At 31.2% G+C, this 19,128-nt stretch overlaps 1 protein-coding gene across 2 annotated transcripts in view; it reads left to right on the plus strand.

Annotated features, from left to right (window-relative positions):
- The window catches only part of hiw (MYC binding protein highwire), a 256,065-nt gene that overhangs the window by 229,806 nt on the left and 7,131 nt on the right, over positions 1–19,128 (plus strand). The window contains exons 67-74 of one of the 2 annotated variants that reach the window (XM_085813059.1): positions 3,131–3,414; positions 7,629–7,719; positions 7,805–7,924; positions 8,041–8,151; positions 8,239–8,367; positions 12,948–13,083; positions 16,704–16,801; positions 16,895–17,083. In XM_085813059.1, the coding sequence (XP_085669185.1) occupies positions 3,131–3,414; positions 7,629–7,719; positions 7,805–7,924; positions 8,041–8,151; positions 8,239–8,367; positions 12,948–13,083; positions 16,704–16,801; positions 16,895–17,083 (1,158 nt within the window). Of the gene's footprint in view, positions 1–3,130; positions 3,415–6,741; positions 6,852–7,628; positions 7,720–7,804; positions 7,925–8,040; positions 8,152–8,238; positions 8,368–12,947; positions 13,084–16,703; positions 16,802–16,894; positions 17,084–19,128 lie in introns of those variants that run through there. The other variant, XM_085813060.1, reaches the window with a different exon arrangement.

The raw sequence follows: 19,128 nt of genomic DNA on the forward strand, positions 1-19,128 counted from the left end.
AATAAGAAATGTGTCCCCTCTAGCTTCAATACATTGGCAGCAACAATGTTCTATGCTGTCAATATAGTTCCAGTCAGTGAAATCGGGAACAACTACCAGACACGGAGTAATCCTTTTTCAAGCTCATCTAACAACCTTGGTGGAGGATTTGAGCAACCTGTCTCCCAAGGTAATCCCAAAGATGCTGTATCCAGTTTAAGTCTGGGGATTGAGCTGGCCATTCCATCCGCTCCATACCATGACCCTCAAGATAGTCTTCAGCAAACTGAGCTTGGTGCGGTTGCACATTGTCATCCATCCAAAAAAAAAAAAAAAAATCCAGAACCAATAGCAGCGGCATATAGGCAGATATATTGATCTAGGATCTCATCTCGATATCTCACACCGGTCCAAGATCCTCCATGGAAGACATGCAGGTCAGTGTGACCACCGGTAGAGATCCCAGCCAAAACAATTATTCCAGCACCTCTGTAATTGTGTTCTTCCATGGTGTGGGATTGGTTCTGTCTGGTGTGTTGTTCCCTCCAGATCAGCTGACGACCTGAATCACTCTCCAGTGGGAACTTGGACTCGTCTGTGAAGAGAACAGGTGCCTATTGTTGACTGGTCCAGAAAACTTGTTTTCTTGCCTAACATAAACAGGCACCTCTGTGTCCTTGGGTCAAAGGAACACAAACAACTGGTTGTCTTGCATATAGACCTGTATTGTGCAGATGTCTGCACACTGTAGTAGCTGAGATTCTTGTTCCTATTGCCACAAAATGATCTGCCATGAGCTGAGGCACAGTAATGTTACTCCTTGTTCGGGCTGAAAGAACTAAATAATGGTCTGCCGCAGGTGTTGTAACTCTAGGTGTGCCTGGAACATGTCTTCTAGACACAGAATCCGCAGATTCAAACTAATTCCATAGTCAATGGACTACACTATGAGAGACATTGAGAGATGTCTAGCAGCATCAGCTTGTGACATCCCCATTTCCATCCAATCCGATCACCCACCACCTCAACAAACTGGGCAAACGACTTCTCCTGGACATTGATAAGGTCTCCTGGATATTGTCCATGAAACTGTAATAGCAATTGAAAATAAAAACTGAGGAACAAAAATTACTTAGTTTTGCATTTTTTTCCAACTCCTATACACGTATTCATTTTTATAAAATAAAAGCAGTAGCTTTTGTTTTTGCATGTATTTTCTTGAACTTCATTATTGTCATGCATATGAACTTTTTGGATAATTTGAATAGAAACATTACTGACATTTTTGTAATGGTGAGCTTTGAAAAACTTGCTGTTCCTTAACTTTTTGAGGGCAGTGTATAATCAAGCTGTTTCTGATAACATTCGATTCGTGTATAAAAAACCTGAAACTATTCTAGTTATTAGATAAAAATTATTGTCTAACTGAGAAAAGTGCTGAAAATTTATATGATTTTACTTTTTTTAAATGTTAAAAGAAAATAACTTTAGTTTTGTGTTGTATATTCTAGTTCTTTAAAATCATTGTTTACTTTAAATATTAAAAAAAAAATGTAAAATTTGCTATAAATATAAAAAAATTAGCTGAAGAACTGTTGAGATTTAATATCCATCTTATAAATAGTTTATAACCCTCTCCCTCCAAAAAAGCAAAAAGTTTAAAAATGTGCTTATAAGTAGGTCACTCTGAAATTTTTTAGATATGTGCAGATAATGAACAGCAAAAACAAAATAATGGTTAGATTTGAAAATATGAACTATTTTAGCCTAGCAGACAGTTTTTTATTGGTCAAATGCAAGTAGTTTAGCATAGAATAAATTTTAGGCAGAAAGAAAAATGGAGTTGATGTGATAACATTATCGCGCTATTATTTTAAAGTGGGATTAAATCAAAAAGAATGCATTCAGTGTCTGCAGTTAACATTTGCAAAATTTCACAGAGGTTGCAACTCTCTTCAGGATGAAGAACACACAGGAAGACTGTTATCAGCTGTAATCCCCGGATAATGTGTCTGCCATTCTGGAAAATGTTAATCAATGATAATTCCTGCACTTGTGGAATGATACAGAAGGAACATTGGATACCTGGCCATACGTAAAATTATTCTTGAAGAATTGCATATGAAAGAACTAATTGGCCATCGGGTTCCCCATAATTTATCTGAGCACCAAACAGAAGAGCATGTCAGAATCAGTAAATAAAGCATTAAATTACTTAAAGATGGTGGACACTGCATTATTTTTAAAATCATAACTGGTGATGAAACATATATACCATTTTTTGATGTTCCAATACTTCAAGAAAGTAAAGTATGGGTCTTTGAAAATGATCCCACATCCACAATGGTAAAAAGACAACATGCCATGAAGAACATAATGTATGCCATTTTCTTCAGAAGTACAGGACTGGTCAAAGCTATCAAGCCGGAATGACAGGAGACTGTCACAGCTAACTGGTATACTACTAAGTATCTTAATTAAGAAATTCTTCAAGAAGTAAATGCTAGAGGATTCATGCTCCGCTATGAAAATGCATCCTCTCGTTCAGCAAGATTGACAGTTGAGTTTTTTTTTTAACAAAAACGCATCAAAGTGATAGAACATCCACCTTCTTCACCCGATCTAACTATGTGTGACTTTTAGCTATTTTTTAATCTAAAAAAGAACTTACGTAGGCATTGTTTTCATTCCAAAAATGAGATTTATGAGGACATAAATACATTTTTTTCCTCAATTTCAAGAGATGAACGGTGTGAGACATTTAATCTTTTAAACTTTGCCTACAGAAGTGCATAGATGCTAGAGGAGACTACTCTGAAAACTCATAAAATTCCATAAATATAATTTTAAAAACTTAACGTGTATCTGAAAAATTTCAAAGTGGCCCTCATAAAAGTGTATTTTCAAGAGAACCAAAAGGTCGTTGTTTGTATGGCAAATGTGAGTTAAAGCTTTTTTAGCATAATGCCTTTTTTTAGTTATTAATAGATATTTAGTATAATACATTAATTATTCTTATATTATATATATAATTATTCTTGCTGTTAAGTAGTAATGGTATAAGTACTCTTTCAAATGTAATAGTGTCAAAAGTAGACTTTTGAAAATAGTTACTTCATGTAAAATTTTTGTAATTTCTTTTATTCTGTAGGTCACATCGCTTTTGCGAAGGGTTCTGCCTGATGTTAGTCCTCCAACTTTGGCATCAATTCTTGGTGTAACATCCTTACCCCCAACTGATTTTAGCATAATTTCAGAAGCTAATAAGGAGAATAAGCAAGAAGAAAGTTCATTTGATATACATAACACTGGCATTTTAGATGTATTTTTGGCATGTATAGCAAAAGCATTAACTGTTCAAACTAAAGTTAAAGGTTCTACTACAAATACTAAAGGCATCAATACAGTAACATTAGCAACTTCAATTCATCCAAGGTAGGTCACTAAATTTATTTTCTCTCGCATAGGAATTAATATAGTTAATTAGCAATCTCTAATGTAAAATATTAAAATTACACCTAAAATAAATTTCTCAGCTTTTAATATTTATCGAATTTTCAATTTTATGAGAAATCAGTGAATGCTCTCCAAATTAATTTGAAAAATGTTTTTGCATTTAAAATGAAATGAATGCATATGCTTTTTATTTACATAGAATATGTTCAATTATGTTCAATTGTAAACATAAAGCCAATAATAATCTATTTAAAAAAAGTTTTACCGCTGTTAATTTTAGTTTCATTAACCACTGTTAGATAATTAGAAATGAAATCCATATTATATAATCTAAACTGCTAAATTCTAATTGAGAAACTATTTTTTTTAAATTAATTTATTATTATGATAAGAATTCTTATTCATTTCATGATAAACAGCTAAATTGTAATTGTACAAACCAAATTTTTTGTAATTTTTCAGTATGGGATCTACTGTTTTTAGTTAGTTATTTATTTTTGAGATGGTAGTTCTAAAATTGGTTGTTGTTTTGATCATTCTTTTACTCAGCATTTTATTGCATGTTCCAATTTAAAAATAGAATTTCATGGCACCTCTAAGAAATAAATAAGTAGTTAAACACAGAAGATTATGTACTACATGATTATTGAATTTGTAACTTTTAAAGTTAAACAAGGATTTTTTCCCTCTATATCTTCTCTAAAAAACACTGGTACATAATGATCAGAGTAGTAATCATCTTAAATAGTACAACAAATGTTGAAATATTTATTAATAGATAACAATTAGAGTGCAGTATTTGTTAAGTCTAACATACCTTAAATGAGTAGATGTATTGTAATTGAATTAATTTTTTTTTCTGGCTGGAATTTTTTTTTTTTTTTTTTTTTTTTTTTTTTTTTGACAGAAACACCTTTTAAGTTCCATTTGTCATTTTTCAAACAGTTTTGATTTGGAGAAATAAATTATATGGCTGAAAATTTCTCTTAGTGAGTTATGTAACGAGATCTTTAGCTTATGTGATTACATTGTGCAGATATATTATTTTAATTTATAGCAGTGAATAATTTCAGGATGTCTTAAATTAGTCACTGCAATAATGTTCTTGTTACCCCATAAAATGTAATTTCAGTTCTCCGAGCTTAATGATTCTATCATAAAATGCATATGTTTCAATGTTGTGACTTTTAAAGGCCTTCTAGGTTTGTAAGAGTTAAAACTTTTATTTAGAAGTTCTCTTTGTTGCTTGAAGAATATATTTACTTCTTCAAGCAACAATATTCAATTATATTTACTTTGTTTTATTTATGATTGTATTTTTAATGCACATTATAAATAGTCGTACCAGAAATACCAAATATTAAATTTAATCTATAAAAATTAAAAAATTTCATACTTCTTATAATATGTTTTTATGAATTTTTATATTATTGTGTATGATTATTATTTACTCTTGTCGTATTTGCCAGAGCTTACAAAAAAGATCAAGATGGTTTAAACTGAATCTTAAACTCTGCACTCCAGAGATTTGAGGACTGGTGTTCTGCTAATAATATGAGAGTTAATCAGGGAAAGACTACTTGTCAGATTTTCTCTCTCAACAGACAACACTTTACTCCTAGACTAATGTATGAAAAGTCGGTTTTGCAACAGACAGATGGTGCCACCTATCTTGGCTGTATTTTTGACAAGCGCTTAAGCTGGAGAAAGCATGCAGAGCGTGTAGTTGCTAAGGAGGAGCGTAGATTAAGTATCCTTAAAACGCTTAGCAAGTGTTAAATGAGGTTGTGATAGAGAGATTCTCAACTCGACGTATATTATGTATATTCGACCAATACTAAATTATTGTTGTGAGATATTGGTTTGAGCTACACGAGATGTGATATGTCTGGAGGTATTCCAAAATCAAGCAATGCAGTTGGTATCGGCAAACCAACCAATGACAAACCTTATTAGAAAAATGCTTTCATCGTTTTTCACAGACATATTCGTCTACCAAGTAATTCTCATTGGAGGAATTATGATTATAAGAAACAATGAACTTTAAAGACACCAAATGGCATTCTGCAATGTGTCTCTCGCCTAGAACAATACAATCATATAAGAACACTGAAATCGGCACTGCTGTTTTTGCTAAATCCTTTGGATTATAGCTTCCTTGATGTGCGGTTGGACCTGGAAATGAAAGTAGATAAGAAGAAAATGAGTCCAGAGGAAATAAGAACTATAACAGTTAACTTAAATAAGAACTATAAATTAAATAAGAACTATATAAGGAAATAAGAACTATTGAGCAACGTTTTCTGGCTGAGAAATGGATACATGTATATACGGATGGCTCTTTGACCGATAGGATCCAGGGGCTGGAGCTGGAGTTTTTAGCAAGCTTTTCAGTTTCTGTATGCCTGTAGGGGCTTACTCCACTCACTTTGATGGAGAACTTAAAGCCATTCATGTAGCTCTCCAACAATTATCATTGAGACAGAGCTCGTTCAGTAGGGCTGTTGGACTGTCTGATTCGACTTCAGCAATACAGGGCCATTTCCTCTTACCAAGAGTGTAAGAGCATATGTGTCCAACAGTGTCAGGAAGTCATGAAAAAACTTTCCTATGAGATATCTTTTTAATGGTTACCTTTGTACTGCAGTATTTATGGGAATGAGATGGCTGATATGCTTGCGAATAAGGGGGCTACGTTTCTCCAAAAGCTAAAAACAAGTGCAAGCCTCCTTTCTATTAAGCTGCTGACATTGCTAACATATCAAAACGCATTTAGAGATTTTGCCACTCGGGCTTGGGAGGGCAAGCCTTGGAGTCTTTTCTCAACAAACCCAGCTTTTGTTCCTGACCACCCGCGAACAGTTGTGGTTGCATCTTTTAGACTATTGACAGGACATGATTGTCTACCTAATCATTTATTTCACATTGGACTAGCTGATTCGCCGTTGTGTGTTTTATGTAATAGTGGACGGCCAATGACGGTGGAACATTTGGACGAGTGTGAAGCACTGACAAATTTTTCTGGTAGATTTCAGCGCTATTGGCAAGCAAGGAGTTTAATGGCCTAACAGCCAATATAATTGGCATTTGACAAATAAATAAATAAATGATTTTTATTTACTTACTTATTTATTTGTTGAATTTTACATAATAATATGTATTATTTTACATAATAATATGTTTGTGGTTTTTTTTTTTTTTTTTTTTTTTTTTTCTGTGGTTGTTGTTATATATCTTTTAAATCTGAGATGATACATCTGACAATTTTTTGCCAAATTGACAATATTCTGATACTAAACTTTCTAGGAAACACATTTTTAAAACCCTAGAAGCAATTTTTCTGGAAGGTTGCAGAAGTACAGTCTCTTGAACAAAAATACATATAGAATGGCTCAGAGATGACTCTACATTTTCTGGTATTGAACTGTGATTTCAAATCTGGGTTATATGATTGTTTCATTGTTGGTCTTCTCATTTAATAATTACTGCTTTGCTGTGATAGTGATTTCAGTGATCTGTGATGTTCCTTGCAAAGGAGACTTTTACCTTATCTCTCTCTCCCTCCCTCTTTTTTTTCCCCCTCTGTGTGTGTGTCTTTTAGACTTTAATTGATACTTATCTTGCTTTAAGAACTATATTTATCTTACTTTAAAAACTATATCTATCTATCTTAATAAAGTTTTATAGCATTTTATTATCCAGCCTAGCTATTTAAAGAGATGCTTGTGAACCCATAGAATGCAACAATATTAATTCACCAATAAGCAATGACATGCTAATTTTAATTATGAAATGTATCTGATTTTTTAATTTGTAGCCTAAGTTGCATAGCATAATTATATTAAAAGATAAGTAATTAAATTAAATGAATTCAACATAAACATGTTTTTAAATTAAGATATTTATTCAAGTAGTATACCTTGCAAAGATATGGAATGTTCAAATCGCTCTCCACATACTGTATAATATTAGTGCTTATTTTTGTCCATGTTGGTAGATACAGAATTCAAAATTATTTATTGTTTCATATAAGTATTTTTCCCCTTGTAGTAGATTTAACAGTACTTTAAATTATGCAAAAGCACAGTTGCTTCTTGTGAATAGTGTCCAACGTATTTTTAATAGATTGCTACATTTAGTTTTCCTGGTTTATAGAATAAATTTGTATTTTAATCCCTGATCATTTTCTTCAGAGACCATGTTGGAAGTAGATGGTGGTTAAGAGGCTGTATGGCTAGGAAACTTGCTGAAGTTATTATACAACTGCTAAAAGATATGGCAGCAGTGAGTGATTCTATGAATTTGTCAGTAATTTTAATGCATTTTTAACATTTTATATAAGAAATCTGAATAATGTAATATATTTCAGGGAAAATTAACAGATGCTTGGGCTAATGTGACAAAAGGAGCTATAGCTGAGAATATATTGAATCTGACAAAACTGGAAGAACATCACCGCTCTCCTTCAGAATGTTTACGTACTCCTACAGTAAATTTTCTTTCTTTGCTTTACACTCTGTAAATTAAATATTACATTAACATAACTATTTTGTATTGTTCATATTTAAAAAATTAGTTAATATATTTTGTGCACAATCATTTTAGTTGTGGCTTGCACTTGCATCTTTATGTGTTCTTGATCAAGAGCATGTTGAACGACTCTCATCTGGACAGTGGGTTGGAAACTGTGGAGATGGACAGCAATCTCAGCCTAGGGTAACATTTTCTGCAAATTTATTTATTTATTATGATTAGTTAATGCTGTATTTTCCGTAATTCCCAACTTCTATATTATATCATTAGCCTTTCTGTGATAATCATGATGATTCTGAAACTCCTGCAATAATCTTGTGTTCCACATGTGGCAACTTGTGCGCTGAATGTGACCGATATCTTCATTTGAATCGAAAAACACGTTGCCATCAGCGTCAGGTAAATGTTTTTCTATTGTATTTTAAATTTTGTTTGTTAATGTTAAACACACTCTCATTTTTATTATTGAAATTTCTGGCATATGTTCAGCTTTCCTTTATTAAACTTTTGAAAAGAGAATGCAGAAAAGAAACTTTCAATGCTTAATAATAATATAAAAATACCTCATAAAAATTATGGAATCTTTATAAAAAATTATAAGAAGTATCTAAAGATATATAAAACTTTCTACTCCAGTAATAATCATTAAAACCATGCAAAAGAAATGTACAATCATTATAGCAATGAAGGAACTCAAATCAATTGACTAATTGATTGATTTTTGTTTTCATCAGTTGAACTTAAAATAGTTGATGTTAGTGCATTCATAGAACAAAATAACATAAAAGTTCAAATAAATTTTCTTTGTTAAAGTTCTCTCTTATAGAAAGCGAAAGATGTCCTTTCTTCTTCTCTATATTTGTTCTTTAAACATCTTCTGTTATCATTATAAATTAAAAAATATTTAAGTATAAATAATTTATAATATTTAAGTATAAAAATATTTAAGTGTAAATAAATGTATACAACAAGACATTATATTTTTCAAATTAGTCTACAAAGTATTATTAAAATTCATATTAAACATGAATTTGGGAAGCAAGATTTGTTATACATTGTATAAATAATAACTGTAAACAAATTCTTGAGTACAAAAGATCTAGAGAATTCTTCACTGAAAAAAGTTGCTGTCAGGTAAAATACAAATTAATTTTTCAGGGGGTTAGTTTAAAGTGTACTACAGATTAGTTTTGGATTTTGTTGAAGAGTTAAAGTCATTGAGAAATAAATATTTCTCGATGTAATGTTTTACGATAATTTTCTAAACTTTTTTCCTAATAGCATTATGTGCCATTTCTCTTGCATATTAACTACATGTGCATGAATATGTTAAGTAATTTATTTATTTTAAATGGTTGTTTTTATAGCATTCCTTTGGAAATCTTAAGTTACTAAAATTAAATTAAATTTGATTGAAAAAAATTCTTGTTTGGTATTACATGTTTATTGTAGCTGTCATTTTATTTTCTTATTTAAATACATAAATAAAGAAAGTAACACAGTACAAAGTCCGAAATCTGGACATCCAATTTACCGAATAACCTAATATCCATTCAGGCCTCCACATCACTAGCCAATAAATAAATAATAAGATAATAAAAGATCCTCCTCTTTACAAAGTCTGAAAAAGAAGAAAATAATAATAAGAGGAAGCAGGTGTCATTTTTCCATGATTAACTAAGATTCCTGCATGTCACTGTTAAACAGCTGCTGGCTAGACAGTTGATGTATGGCCAGTAAAAGTGCATTAATTGACCTTGTATTGATGTTTATCAGAATCGCACTTTTGGAACTTGAGTGGCTATCGGTAGCCAGTGGTATGCATTTTACTGTCTGTTGCAATCTCTGGGTATCCTTAATTCTGCCCGTTACCTCCGTAAATTCTAAAAATTTTGCTGCCCCTAAGTTCTACTGCTCAGTGCTTCTCCTAAACTCTGAATTCAGCTATCTCTAATTTTTGCTGCTTGTTTCTCCCTTAATTTTTTTTTGGGGGGGGGGGCACCTAAATTCCGACATCTGTTGTGGCCACACCAGCTCTAGTGCCAACCCTGCGAGAGGTTAGCATTTTTCTGTCAGACCTAAACTATAATGAAGCCTGTATGTTGCCATGTACATTTCCTCATGCTAAATTTAAACTAATAATCTAAAATCCAGAAATTTCTGAAATGTGGAATCGCCAAAGTTCCGACTATTCCAGATCTCATACTTCATACTGTGCAGCTTTCTAAGGAAAGTCATAAAGGCAACTTAAGTATGTATTGGAAAGAAATTATACCTAGAACTTCAAGAAATTTATTTTATATTTCACAACTGTAAAAAAAAGTATACAGTGAACAATATTTTAAGGATAAACGAATTGTTATAAAATTTATTTTGTATTATAATGACCTCTTTTTTTTTTTTTTTTTTTTTTTTTTTGGTTGTATATTAATCACGCAGCCAGTTTATAATATGGAAAATTAATTTTAAACATTTATTGGTTCCTTATTTGTCTTCATAATATTTTCTTCATCAAATATCTGTATTATGTTTCTATTTTAAACATTTTATACAGCTTTGAAATTGTAGTGATTATAGTAAAATGAGAGTAACATGGTTCATGTTGAAAATGGATAATTGGTAAAACCATTGTACATTTCAGAATGTATTGTATAATTTGAGTAAAATTTCTAGTTAAAAGCATTTAATGTAGAATTCAAGAAAAAGAATTTGTCATTGAATACATTAACAACCCAGAATTAACCAGTTTGTTTTATTTTTATAATAAAATCATTATACTTTAAATATATATTTTTAAAAGAAGTTAAATTTTTATTGAATTAATTGTTAAAATTGTATTGGAAAGTTACAAAGCTTTCAGTGGTAAACATTTACATGCTTCTATGTCATTTAATATAAACTCTAAGACAAAAAAAAAAAAAAAAAAGAGAGAGAGAGAGAGAGAGAAAGAAAGAGATTCAGAAAGAAGGAATTATTTGAATGGGATGAAAAACGGCAGATGTGATGTTTATATACAGAAAACAAATTATTACAATTTCAGAAAAACTGATTGATTTATTCAAGCGAAAGGGCTTTACAAGGTAAGTAAGTGAATAATGCATTGGTCCACCTTTGGCCCTTATGCAAGCAGTTATTTGGCTTGGCATTGATTGATAGACTTGGAAAATGTTCTCCTGCAGGATACTGTGCTAAATTCTGTCCAATTAGCATGTTAGATTAGGAGAAGCCTGAGCTTTTTGAAGGGCCAAAAGCTTTTTCAAGCCTGAGCCCGTAATGCTCCAAACATTCTTAATGGGGAAAGATCCAGCAACCTTGCTGGCCAAGGTAGTATTAGGCAAGCATGATGACAAGCAATAGAAACAATCACTGTATATGGGCAGGCATTATCTTGCTGAAATGTTAGCCCAGAATGTGTGATATGAAGGGCAACAAAACAGGGCATAGAATATCGTTGATGTACCGCTATGTTGTAAGGGTGCTGCAGATGACAACCAAAGAAGTCCTGCTATTAAATGAAATGCCAAGATCATCACTCCTGGTTGTCGGAACATATGGTGAGCAACAAAAAGTTTGGTATCCTACAGCTGTCCGGGCTGTGTCCAGACACATCTTTTCTGATTGAGCCATTTTTGCTGTCAGGTAGCAGCTACCTCCATGATTTATTTCATGTTTTTTATTTATTTTTATTTTGGAGTTTTGGCATCAAAAGTTATTATCATCTGACTTTTTACTCTTTCCTTTAAGGTAGAAGGAGTCATTTGGAAAGTACAACAGCAATGAGGGCTTTCATCACTGAGCAAATATCCCGTCTTTTAAACGACAACTGTGATAATTTTGACAGTGATGTAATTTGTTGCTGAAATGTTCAACTTTCTTCCTGAAAATAAAATGTAATAAAAGTTTTTGTCGTAAATATGGATCACAATCTAGTCTATGACTCATGATTGACATCAGAACAGCTACAGTTCTCATGAATAAATCTCATTCATCTGTCAGTAAATGAGATTTATTCATAATTATGAGCTTTGTAATTTTCTGATGGGACACTGGTCATCAGGGCTCAACTCAGAGTGGGACTCATCACTGAAGACAATTCTTCAGTGACATTCTGGGTCGAGTGTACCCGACACCACTGCAAACAGGCTTATCGATGTATGATGATCAATGTTAATTGCCACAGGGAGCACCATAAGATCAGCCCCCTTTCTCTGAGTTGCCTATAGTTCTTGTGGTCACTGAAGCAACATTTGCATGTAGGATCAATGATAATGATGAATCTGAAACTCTTGAGTGCCACTCTAATAATTGATCAGTCCTGCCATCTCTCTAGGCTGACCAATTCCTTCTTGACACTACGTTCAGCCGTGGTTAAACCATTCCTGCCAACATCATCTAATAGTGGCTTCACTCCTACCCAAGTGTCGAGCAATTTGCCAATTATACCAACTGTCTTCTTTGAGTCCATCTATGCATTGTCTCTCAAATACTGACATTTGTGCATAGTGTTTGCATATTTGTACGTGAGGCATAGTTATTGTCTATCTGAGTGCATGACCTAGAATCAAAATTTTTCTTCTTTAATATCCTGCCTCTTGCACAGTTAAAATATGCTGCAGCATCACATGCTCACTCATTGGCCATCAAACTTTAAAATTTTGCATTTTCTGTTGAAGCCTGTATGCATATCAATTTGTGTCCAGTTTGCATTACTCCTTGGTACTCTCTCTCTCTCTTTTTTTTTTTAACCTTAGCATCTTTTTTTTTTTTTTTTTTTTTTTTTTTTTTTTTTTTTTAACTTTTCCAGCTTTGAATAGACTTGAATTTCTGTACTTCTTAATAGTAGTGCTGAAATTTCCATAAATTGCAAAGAGAAATTTCCATAAGAATATGAAGTACATATATATTATTCCTCATGTGGACTTCTAATATTACTGTTGTGTTTTTTGTGTTTATAAATATTCCTTATTTTATACTTCTAGGTATTTAAAGAAGAGGAAGAAGCAATCAAAGTAGATTTGCATGAAGGATGTGGCAGAACAAAGCTTTTTTGGGTTATGTGTTTAGCAGATTCAAAAACTTTAAAAGCAATGGTTGAATTTAGAGAAGGCACTAGAGGTATATTTCATTTAAAATTAATATTCCACATGATTTCCTTTAATGTCATATTTATTGCTGTTCTGTTTCATCTTGCTTTTGATTTAAATTTACCTGTGTTATGTATCACGTAGAAAATTGTACTTTATTATTATTATTATTTTTTTTTTTTTTTAATGCTAGAAAAAATTTTAATTTTCCTTTCCTGGATTAAAAAAATTGTAAGGTACGTTGTTTTGTAAAATGAATTGAAGCTTTTATTATACTGGTGAGGATAGTTTTTGGCTCATGAAACATTATTTTGAACACGAATATTAATGAAACATTATTAATATTCTCTATTGTAACTTTTTACACTGAGTTCAAATGGGCAATCAATGCAGCTAGTCAATTTTTCTGACATCCCTAATTTTCATATAGGTGACATTTTTCAACTGTTACTTTTTTGGAATTTTAGATATTTTTTTAATAATAAATAGTGCACAAAAAACAATATTTTAAATGACAAAATTGCTAAATTCATGCTATAATATGTTGATGTCTCTTTATTAAGATATGAATTAATTTAATATATTAAATTTATTAGTTTGTATTTAAATAATTATATTTTAATTATCAAAATATAAGATAAAATTTCATTTTGAGATAAAATGCAGATGGAAAGTTAAAAAATATGCTGCATTTTTTAATTAAAGTTTTCTGAAAATATGCTTGTAAATGAATTTAAGGTATTGAACTTCACAAATTTGCAAAATTTTTGTTGATGTGTGAAATTTTAAATTTTAAATTTGTGTGATTTATAAACTGGGTATCATTTTTATTTGAGACATAAATTCAGAAATAGAATTTATTTGTAACTGCTAAGAAAATGATTTAGCACATTTTAATAATGTTTTAACTAAATCGTTCATAACTGCCAAGAAAATGACTCATTGCATCAGAGTAATGTTTACATTATGATGGATTTTTTTAAATTATGAGTATGAAATGGCAAAGTGTACTCAAACATAAATCGGTCTTCATGCCTTGCCAAAGAAATTATCCTCATTTCTTCATATGTTTATTACACATACAAAACTACACGCTAAATCACTAAAATTATACTACTAATAACTGAAATATGTACATTAATTGTTACAGGGTAATTTTGTATTCACTAACAATGTCCATAAGCCTTCCTCTTTTTTACTTCTCTCTAGGTCTCCTTAGAAAACTAAACTCTTGGTGCTTCTCAGACTGAGAGCTTATGCCCTCTAGGTATCTTGTTAGTTGATGTCAGTGATACATCACATGGACACTACTGATTGATTCTTTAAAAATTAATTTAAAGGGCTATAATTTTGCACAATGAAAGCAAATTTCATTGTGTGCCTTTTCCTTCTGCAATTAATATGAAGGAAACATGTGAAAGTAGAAATCCTGTTAGAAAGAAATTCATTGTGACAAGTATTTTTGGAACTTAATGCTTGACTAGAAAGGTATTGTACATCCTTGATTAATTAATGTTGCTGAGATTATTGTACCTTCACTTCATATAAATTTAGGACTTTTTAAAAACATAGAACAGTAAGGCAACAGATAGTAATAGACTTGAGTTGCATTAGTTGAAAATATATCTATATATATAATTTTTGTGGGCTCCCAGATAAGAATTTTGTTTGAAGATGGAAAATTTGAAATTGAAAGTAGATTGGAGTTCATTGAAACAGTGGAAAATTCTGTTAAGGTTAGTTATTTCCCTCTTTATGTGTGTGGGGTGGAGGTAATTGAGTTTATTATAATAGCAATTATTTTGAAAGAAAGTATGAAAACAGAGCTTGATGCATTTTTGAAAGCAATATTCTAAGTTTTTATCTTTCTTCTGAAAAACAAGAAGAAGAATTACTATTTTCAGGAAGTCATGAGATCTTGTGACTATGCATGTATCATTTTGTCTTTTTATATTGGTTCTTTTGTTAAGTTTCTTGTTTATTAATATGTAAAATAAACAGCACTTTTGTATGTAAATGGTTTCATAATTTTGTGTACTAAAAATTATTTTATTTATATTTACTATATTAAAAAATTTGGATGGTTTATTTAATATTAAATGTTGTGTTTCTTAATAAGCTTATAGTGTATAATTTATTATATTAATTTATTGATGATAATTTAAAAGCTTTCTAATTTTTCCCCCTCCATATGTTAAATTTCTGGCTAACCAGGCCATATATATGTGGCCTCGAAAATGTTTTGGAAGATTTTAAGATATTATATATACATACATTTTGAAATATATCAAAAAAATTAAGGCAATATATTAAAAGTTCATAAATCCAGGTATAAAGTAGCAGGAGCATTTTGGAATTAAAATCAAGAAAATAACTCTTTTTCATGGCAAATTTGGGAATTTGAGGTTTCTTAGTGAACTTTCGACCAGTTGGAGGGAAATTATTATATTATGTCGATATTAATATACAGTACAAAGTCTTTAACCCAAACTCATCAGGACTTCGGCGATTCCAGATTAGGGTTTTTCCCGGATTATAGATCATCAAAATAAATCTGGTAAGATGGCATGCAGAAATTATAAAATTAAAAATATGAAACCATAATTTATGAAATAAAGAGCAATTATGATCTAAAGGGTATCAAAATTTTAAAAAAAAATTAATATTTATTTGTTTACTTTCTTTCAATTTCTTTCAATGTAAGTTGCCTCGTTTTATGTGCTAATACTTTCTCTTTAATTCTATAAGCAGACATAATTTCTTGTTCAGTTACAAAACTCCGCTGTTCAAGTCCTGTAATTGCTGTGCCGAGAATACCGACTAACTTGTCAATTGAAATTTTTTCGTTTTCACTAACCTCTCTGTCACTTTCTTCATGCCTTTATCCGTTTTTTGCAGCAATTCCACTTTTTGTTTGATGGACATCGAAACATGCTTTCGCTTTGTAGATCCTTTGGCAGCTACAGAATCAGAAACTCTTTTTGACATAATCGAAAGTTCAAGCTTACTTTTTATAAAACTGCTCTAACAGTCTGCAAAATATAATAAGCCGGATTCAATTAGATCCAATTAGAAGATTAAGGAACAATGCAATCTGCAACATTAACTGAAATAGATAATTAGATAATTTTAGCCTAGCTTATACCGTCCCTTATATATTAAATGCGCATGCGTAAATGTATTATGCGCATGCATAAACGTATTATGCGCATGCATAAACGTATTATGCGCATGCATAAATGCACCACATGCACAGAAAGTTTGTAGCTTTGAGGTCCGGATTATAGATCATTCCAGATTATGGACATCCGGATTAAAGACTTTGTACTGTATTATGCTTATACCATCCATTATATATTAAATGCGCATGCGTAAATGTATTATGCGCATGCATAAATGCACCACATGCACAGAAAGTTTGTAGCTTTGAGGTCCGGATTATAGATCATTCCGGATTATGGACGTCCGGATTAAAGACTTTGTACTGTATTATGTGTTTAAGATCGATGCAAAGTAATAAAATCCCCCCAACCTTCATCTGTGACACAATGTGTATTTGTCTTAAATATTGAGTTGCATTATAATGAATTAATTTAAATTGTATTTCTGAAGTCCCATTATTTTGAAACTAATTAAAAATATTTATTTCAGGTAAACCAAGCTCTTCAGGTGTTTGTAGATTTTGTGGATCTAGTAGTAGTACTGGTCTTTTATCTATAGGAAATGTATGTAATGAACCAGAATGTCAGGTAATATATATAAAATGGACTTTTGTTAAATGTTTTTGTTGAATAGTACTGTTTCTTTTATAAACTTTAATGCATTACTTTCTGATTTGTTAGGATCATGCAAACAATGCTTGCTCAAAAATGTTACCTTGTGGTCACATGTGTGGAGGAATTTACAATGAAAATCCTTGCCTTCCTTGTTTGCATAGATGTGGAGGAGAAATCTCAAGCCTTAAACAAGATGCTGACGATATGTGCATGATTTGTTTTATTGAAGCTCTTGCCTATGCACCTGCCATACAGGTAAATAAATAAATGAAAATTAAAGTAAAATTCTAATTTTGTATAATGTGTTTAAAAATTATGTTAAGATGATCAATATGAAACTGTAGATTGTCTGAAGATTATGAATGTAATTTTAAACAGCTCTGTCATGCTGTATCCTCTTGAATAGATTTTTAAGCAGCTGAACAGTGTTAAAATAATTTTAAATCTTTTCAAATCAATAAACACTTTTTTAAAAAAAAATGTAATAAAACTGATATTGTAATGCACAATACTTTCTTTACAATAAACTACTCAGAACAAATAGAGATTTCTTCCATGGAACATTTTTCTGCACTTTTTTACTAATGGGGCAACAGTCATTGTGAAATATAAATATTGGTGCAAAATGTAGTTTGCAATAGTAAAATCAGCCCTAATGATACATTCAAAATACATCACTGCTCAAATATATTATTCGACATGAATATTTAAAAGGATGTTACTCAGTTTTTATGAAGTGGGTAATTTTTATTACATCTATAATGATGCAGAGAGAAGGCAAACACAAAAATGCATATCTAGTATCTTGATATAGTATAGGTTCATGCTTTCTAGCTATCTGAAAGAATTGAAGGGCTTGCAGCAAGAATGGCCCAGCTCCATATTTTTACATCTTCGGAAAATTTTAAAAAAAATTTCAAACAAAAAAAATCATTTTTACTCCAGTGCAAAGAATGATTTATTTATTTATTTATTTAAAGATCCATGAACACAATCTATCGATGGGCCCTTCTTCTTGGAAGCACTTCAGTTATACCCTCCCTAGATGTTTTTACATGTAACAGCTATTAAGATTTCAATTGAATCATCCGGAATGGTGATAGAAAAACATTTCCTTGATTCCTGGCACAGTTCTTCAAAACCCACTGAGTGGAAGAACATGCTGTATCCCGATGTGAAAAATCATTTTCCTCCTTAACATCAGTTTTTGTTCTTTCACCAGTTTTCACTACAGGTCCGGCAGTTTAAACAGTAACTCACAGCTCACTGTGTAATTATTCTAATGAATAGTCATATTATGGTTCATCCAAAGTTTCAGTTCATAAAACTTGACAAATATCACAGTTCCTAATACCACAAAATAAAGCAAGTAGCTATAGTGAAAGAAATACAGGATCCTACAAACCAGCTTGAGGCTTGCAATCTTTTCTTCTCTTTCTGTTTTCCAGAATGAAAGAATTTAAAGACAGACTTTCTATCATTTGGCGGTTGCTGAATAAATAGTAAAATTTATCATGATTTCTGCATCAAAAATTCAGCAGCGAGTTTCATCCAAAAATTGTGGCTGGTTCAAAAAATGATGAGTCACAATGTTTGGCATAGTTAGTAATGTAAGATTGCTATCATTATGCTTGTGTGTATTGTGGCTTCTGTTTGTTAGCCAAAAAATACCCAATTTTAGAAGTTGCTGAAATTTTATGGAAATTGCATTTATTACTTTATAAAATAAGTAGTTAAAATGTGTAATTTGTAATAAACAAAGTGAGTTCCATGCCTGATATACGTTTTCTTGGTGTAATTGGTTGCATAGTAGCACAATACTTTGCAAATATTTGTGGTTCTAAATATTATAATTATTTTCTTAGTTATAATTTACCTATTTAATAATGATGTTGATTGTATGTATGTACCCACAATATCACAGATGTGTGTGATTACTAAGTTTTAAAACTGTGATAATATTCTTAATAGGAGATAAAGACTTCCATGTATCATATTATCTTTTATGAATTGAAGTGTCCCTTGGATTATAATAAACTGCAGCTGGAATTCGTTTCGACTTCTTACTACAGTATGACAAGTGACTGATGAGGAGTATTTGGTTGATTATGCCAGTCACAGAAGTGGTGCTCCAGTTCTGAAAGCAGTCAATTAGCTAAAATCTTAAATTTATCAGATAAGCTCTATCATTTGCATTTCAGTATGCCAAAACTAGAGGTTTTGCTTCATGAGGCATTGTCGTGTTGTAACAACGAAAGTCCCACACTATGTAGAGACATAGTTTTTTTTTTATTATTATT

Source organism: Stegodyphus dumicola, chromosome 3, assembly GCF_044657685.1.
Source record: "Stegodyphus dumicola isolate Sdum_Otavi_A_Nest chromosome 3, ASM4465768v1".
NCBI classification, from domain to species: domain Eukaryota; kingdom Metazoa; phylum Arthropoda; class Arachnida; order Araneae; family Eresidae; genus Stegodyphus; species Stegodyphus dumicola.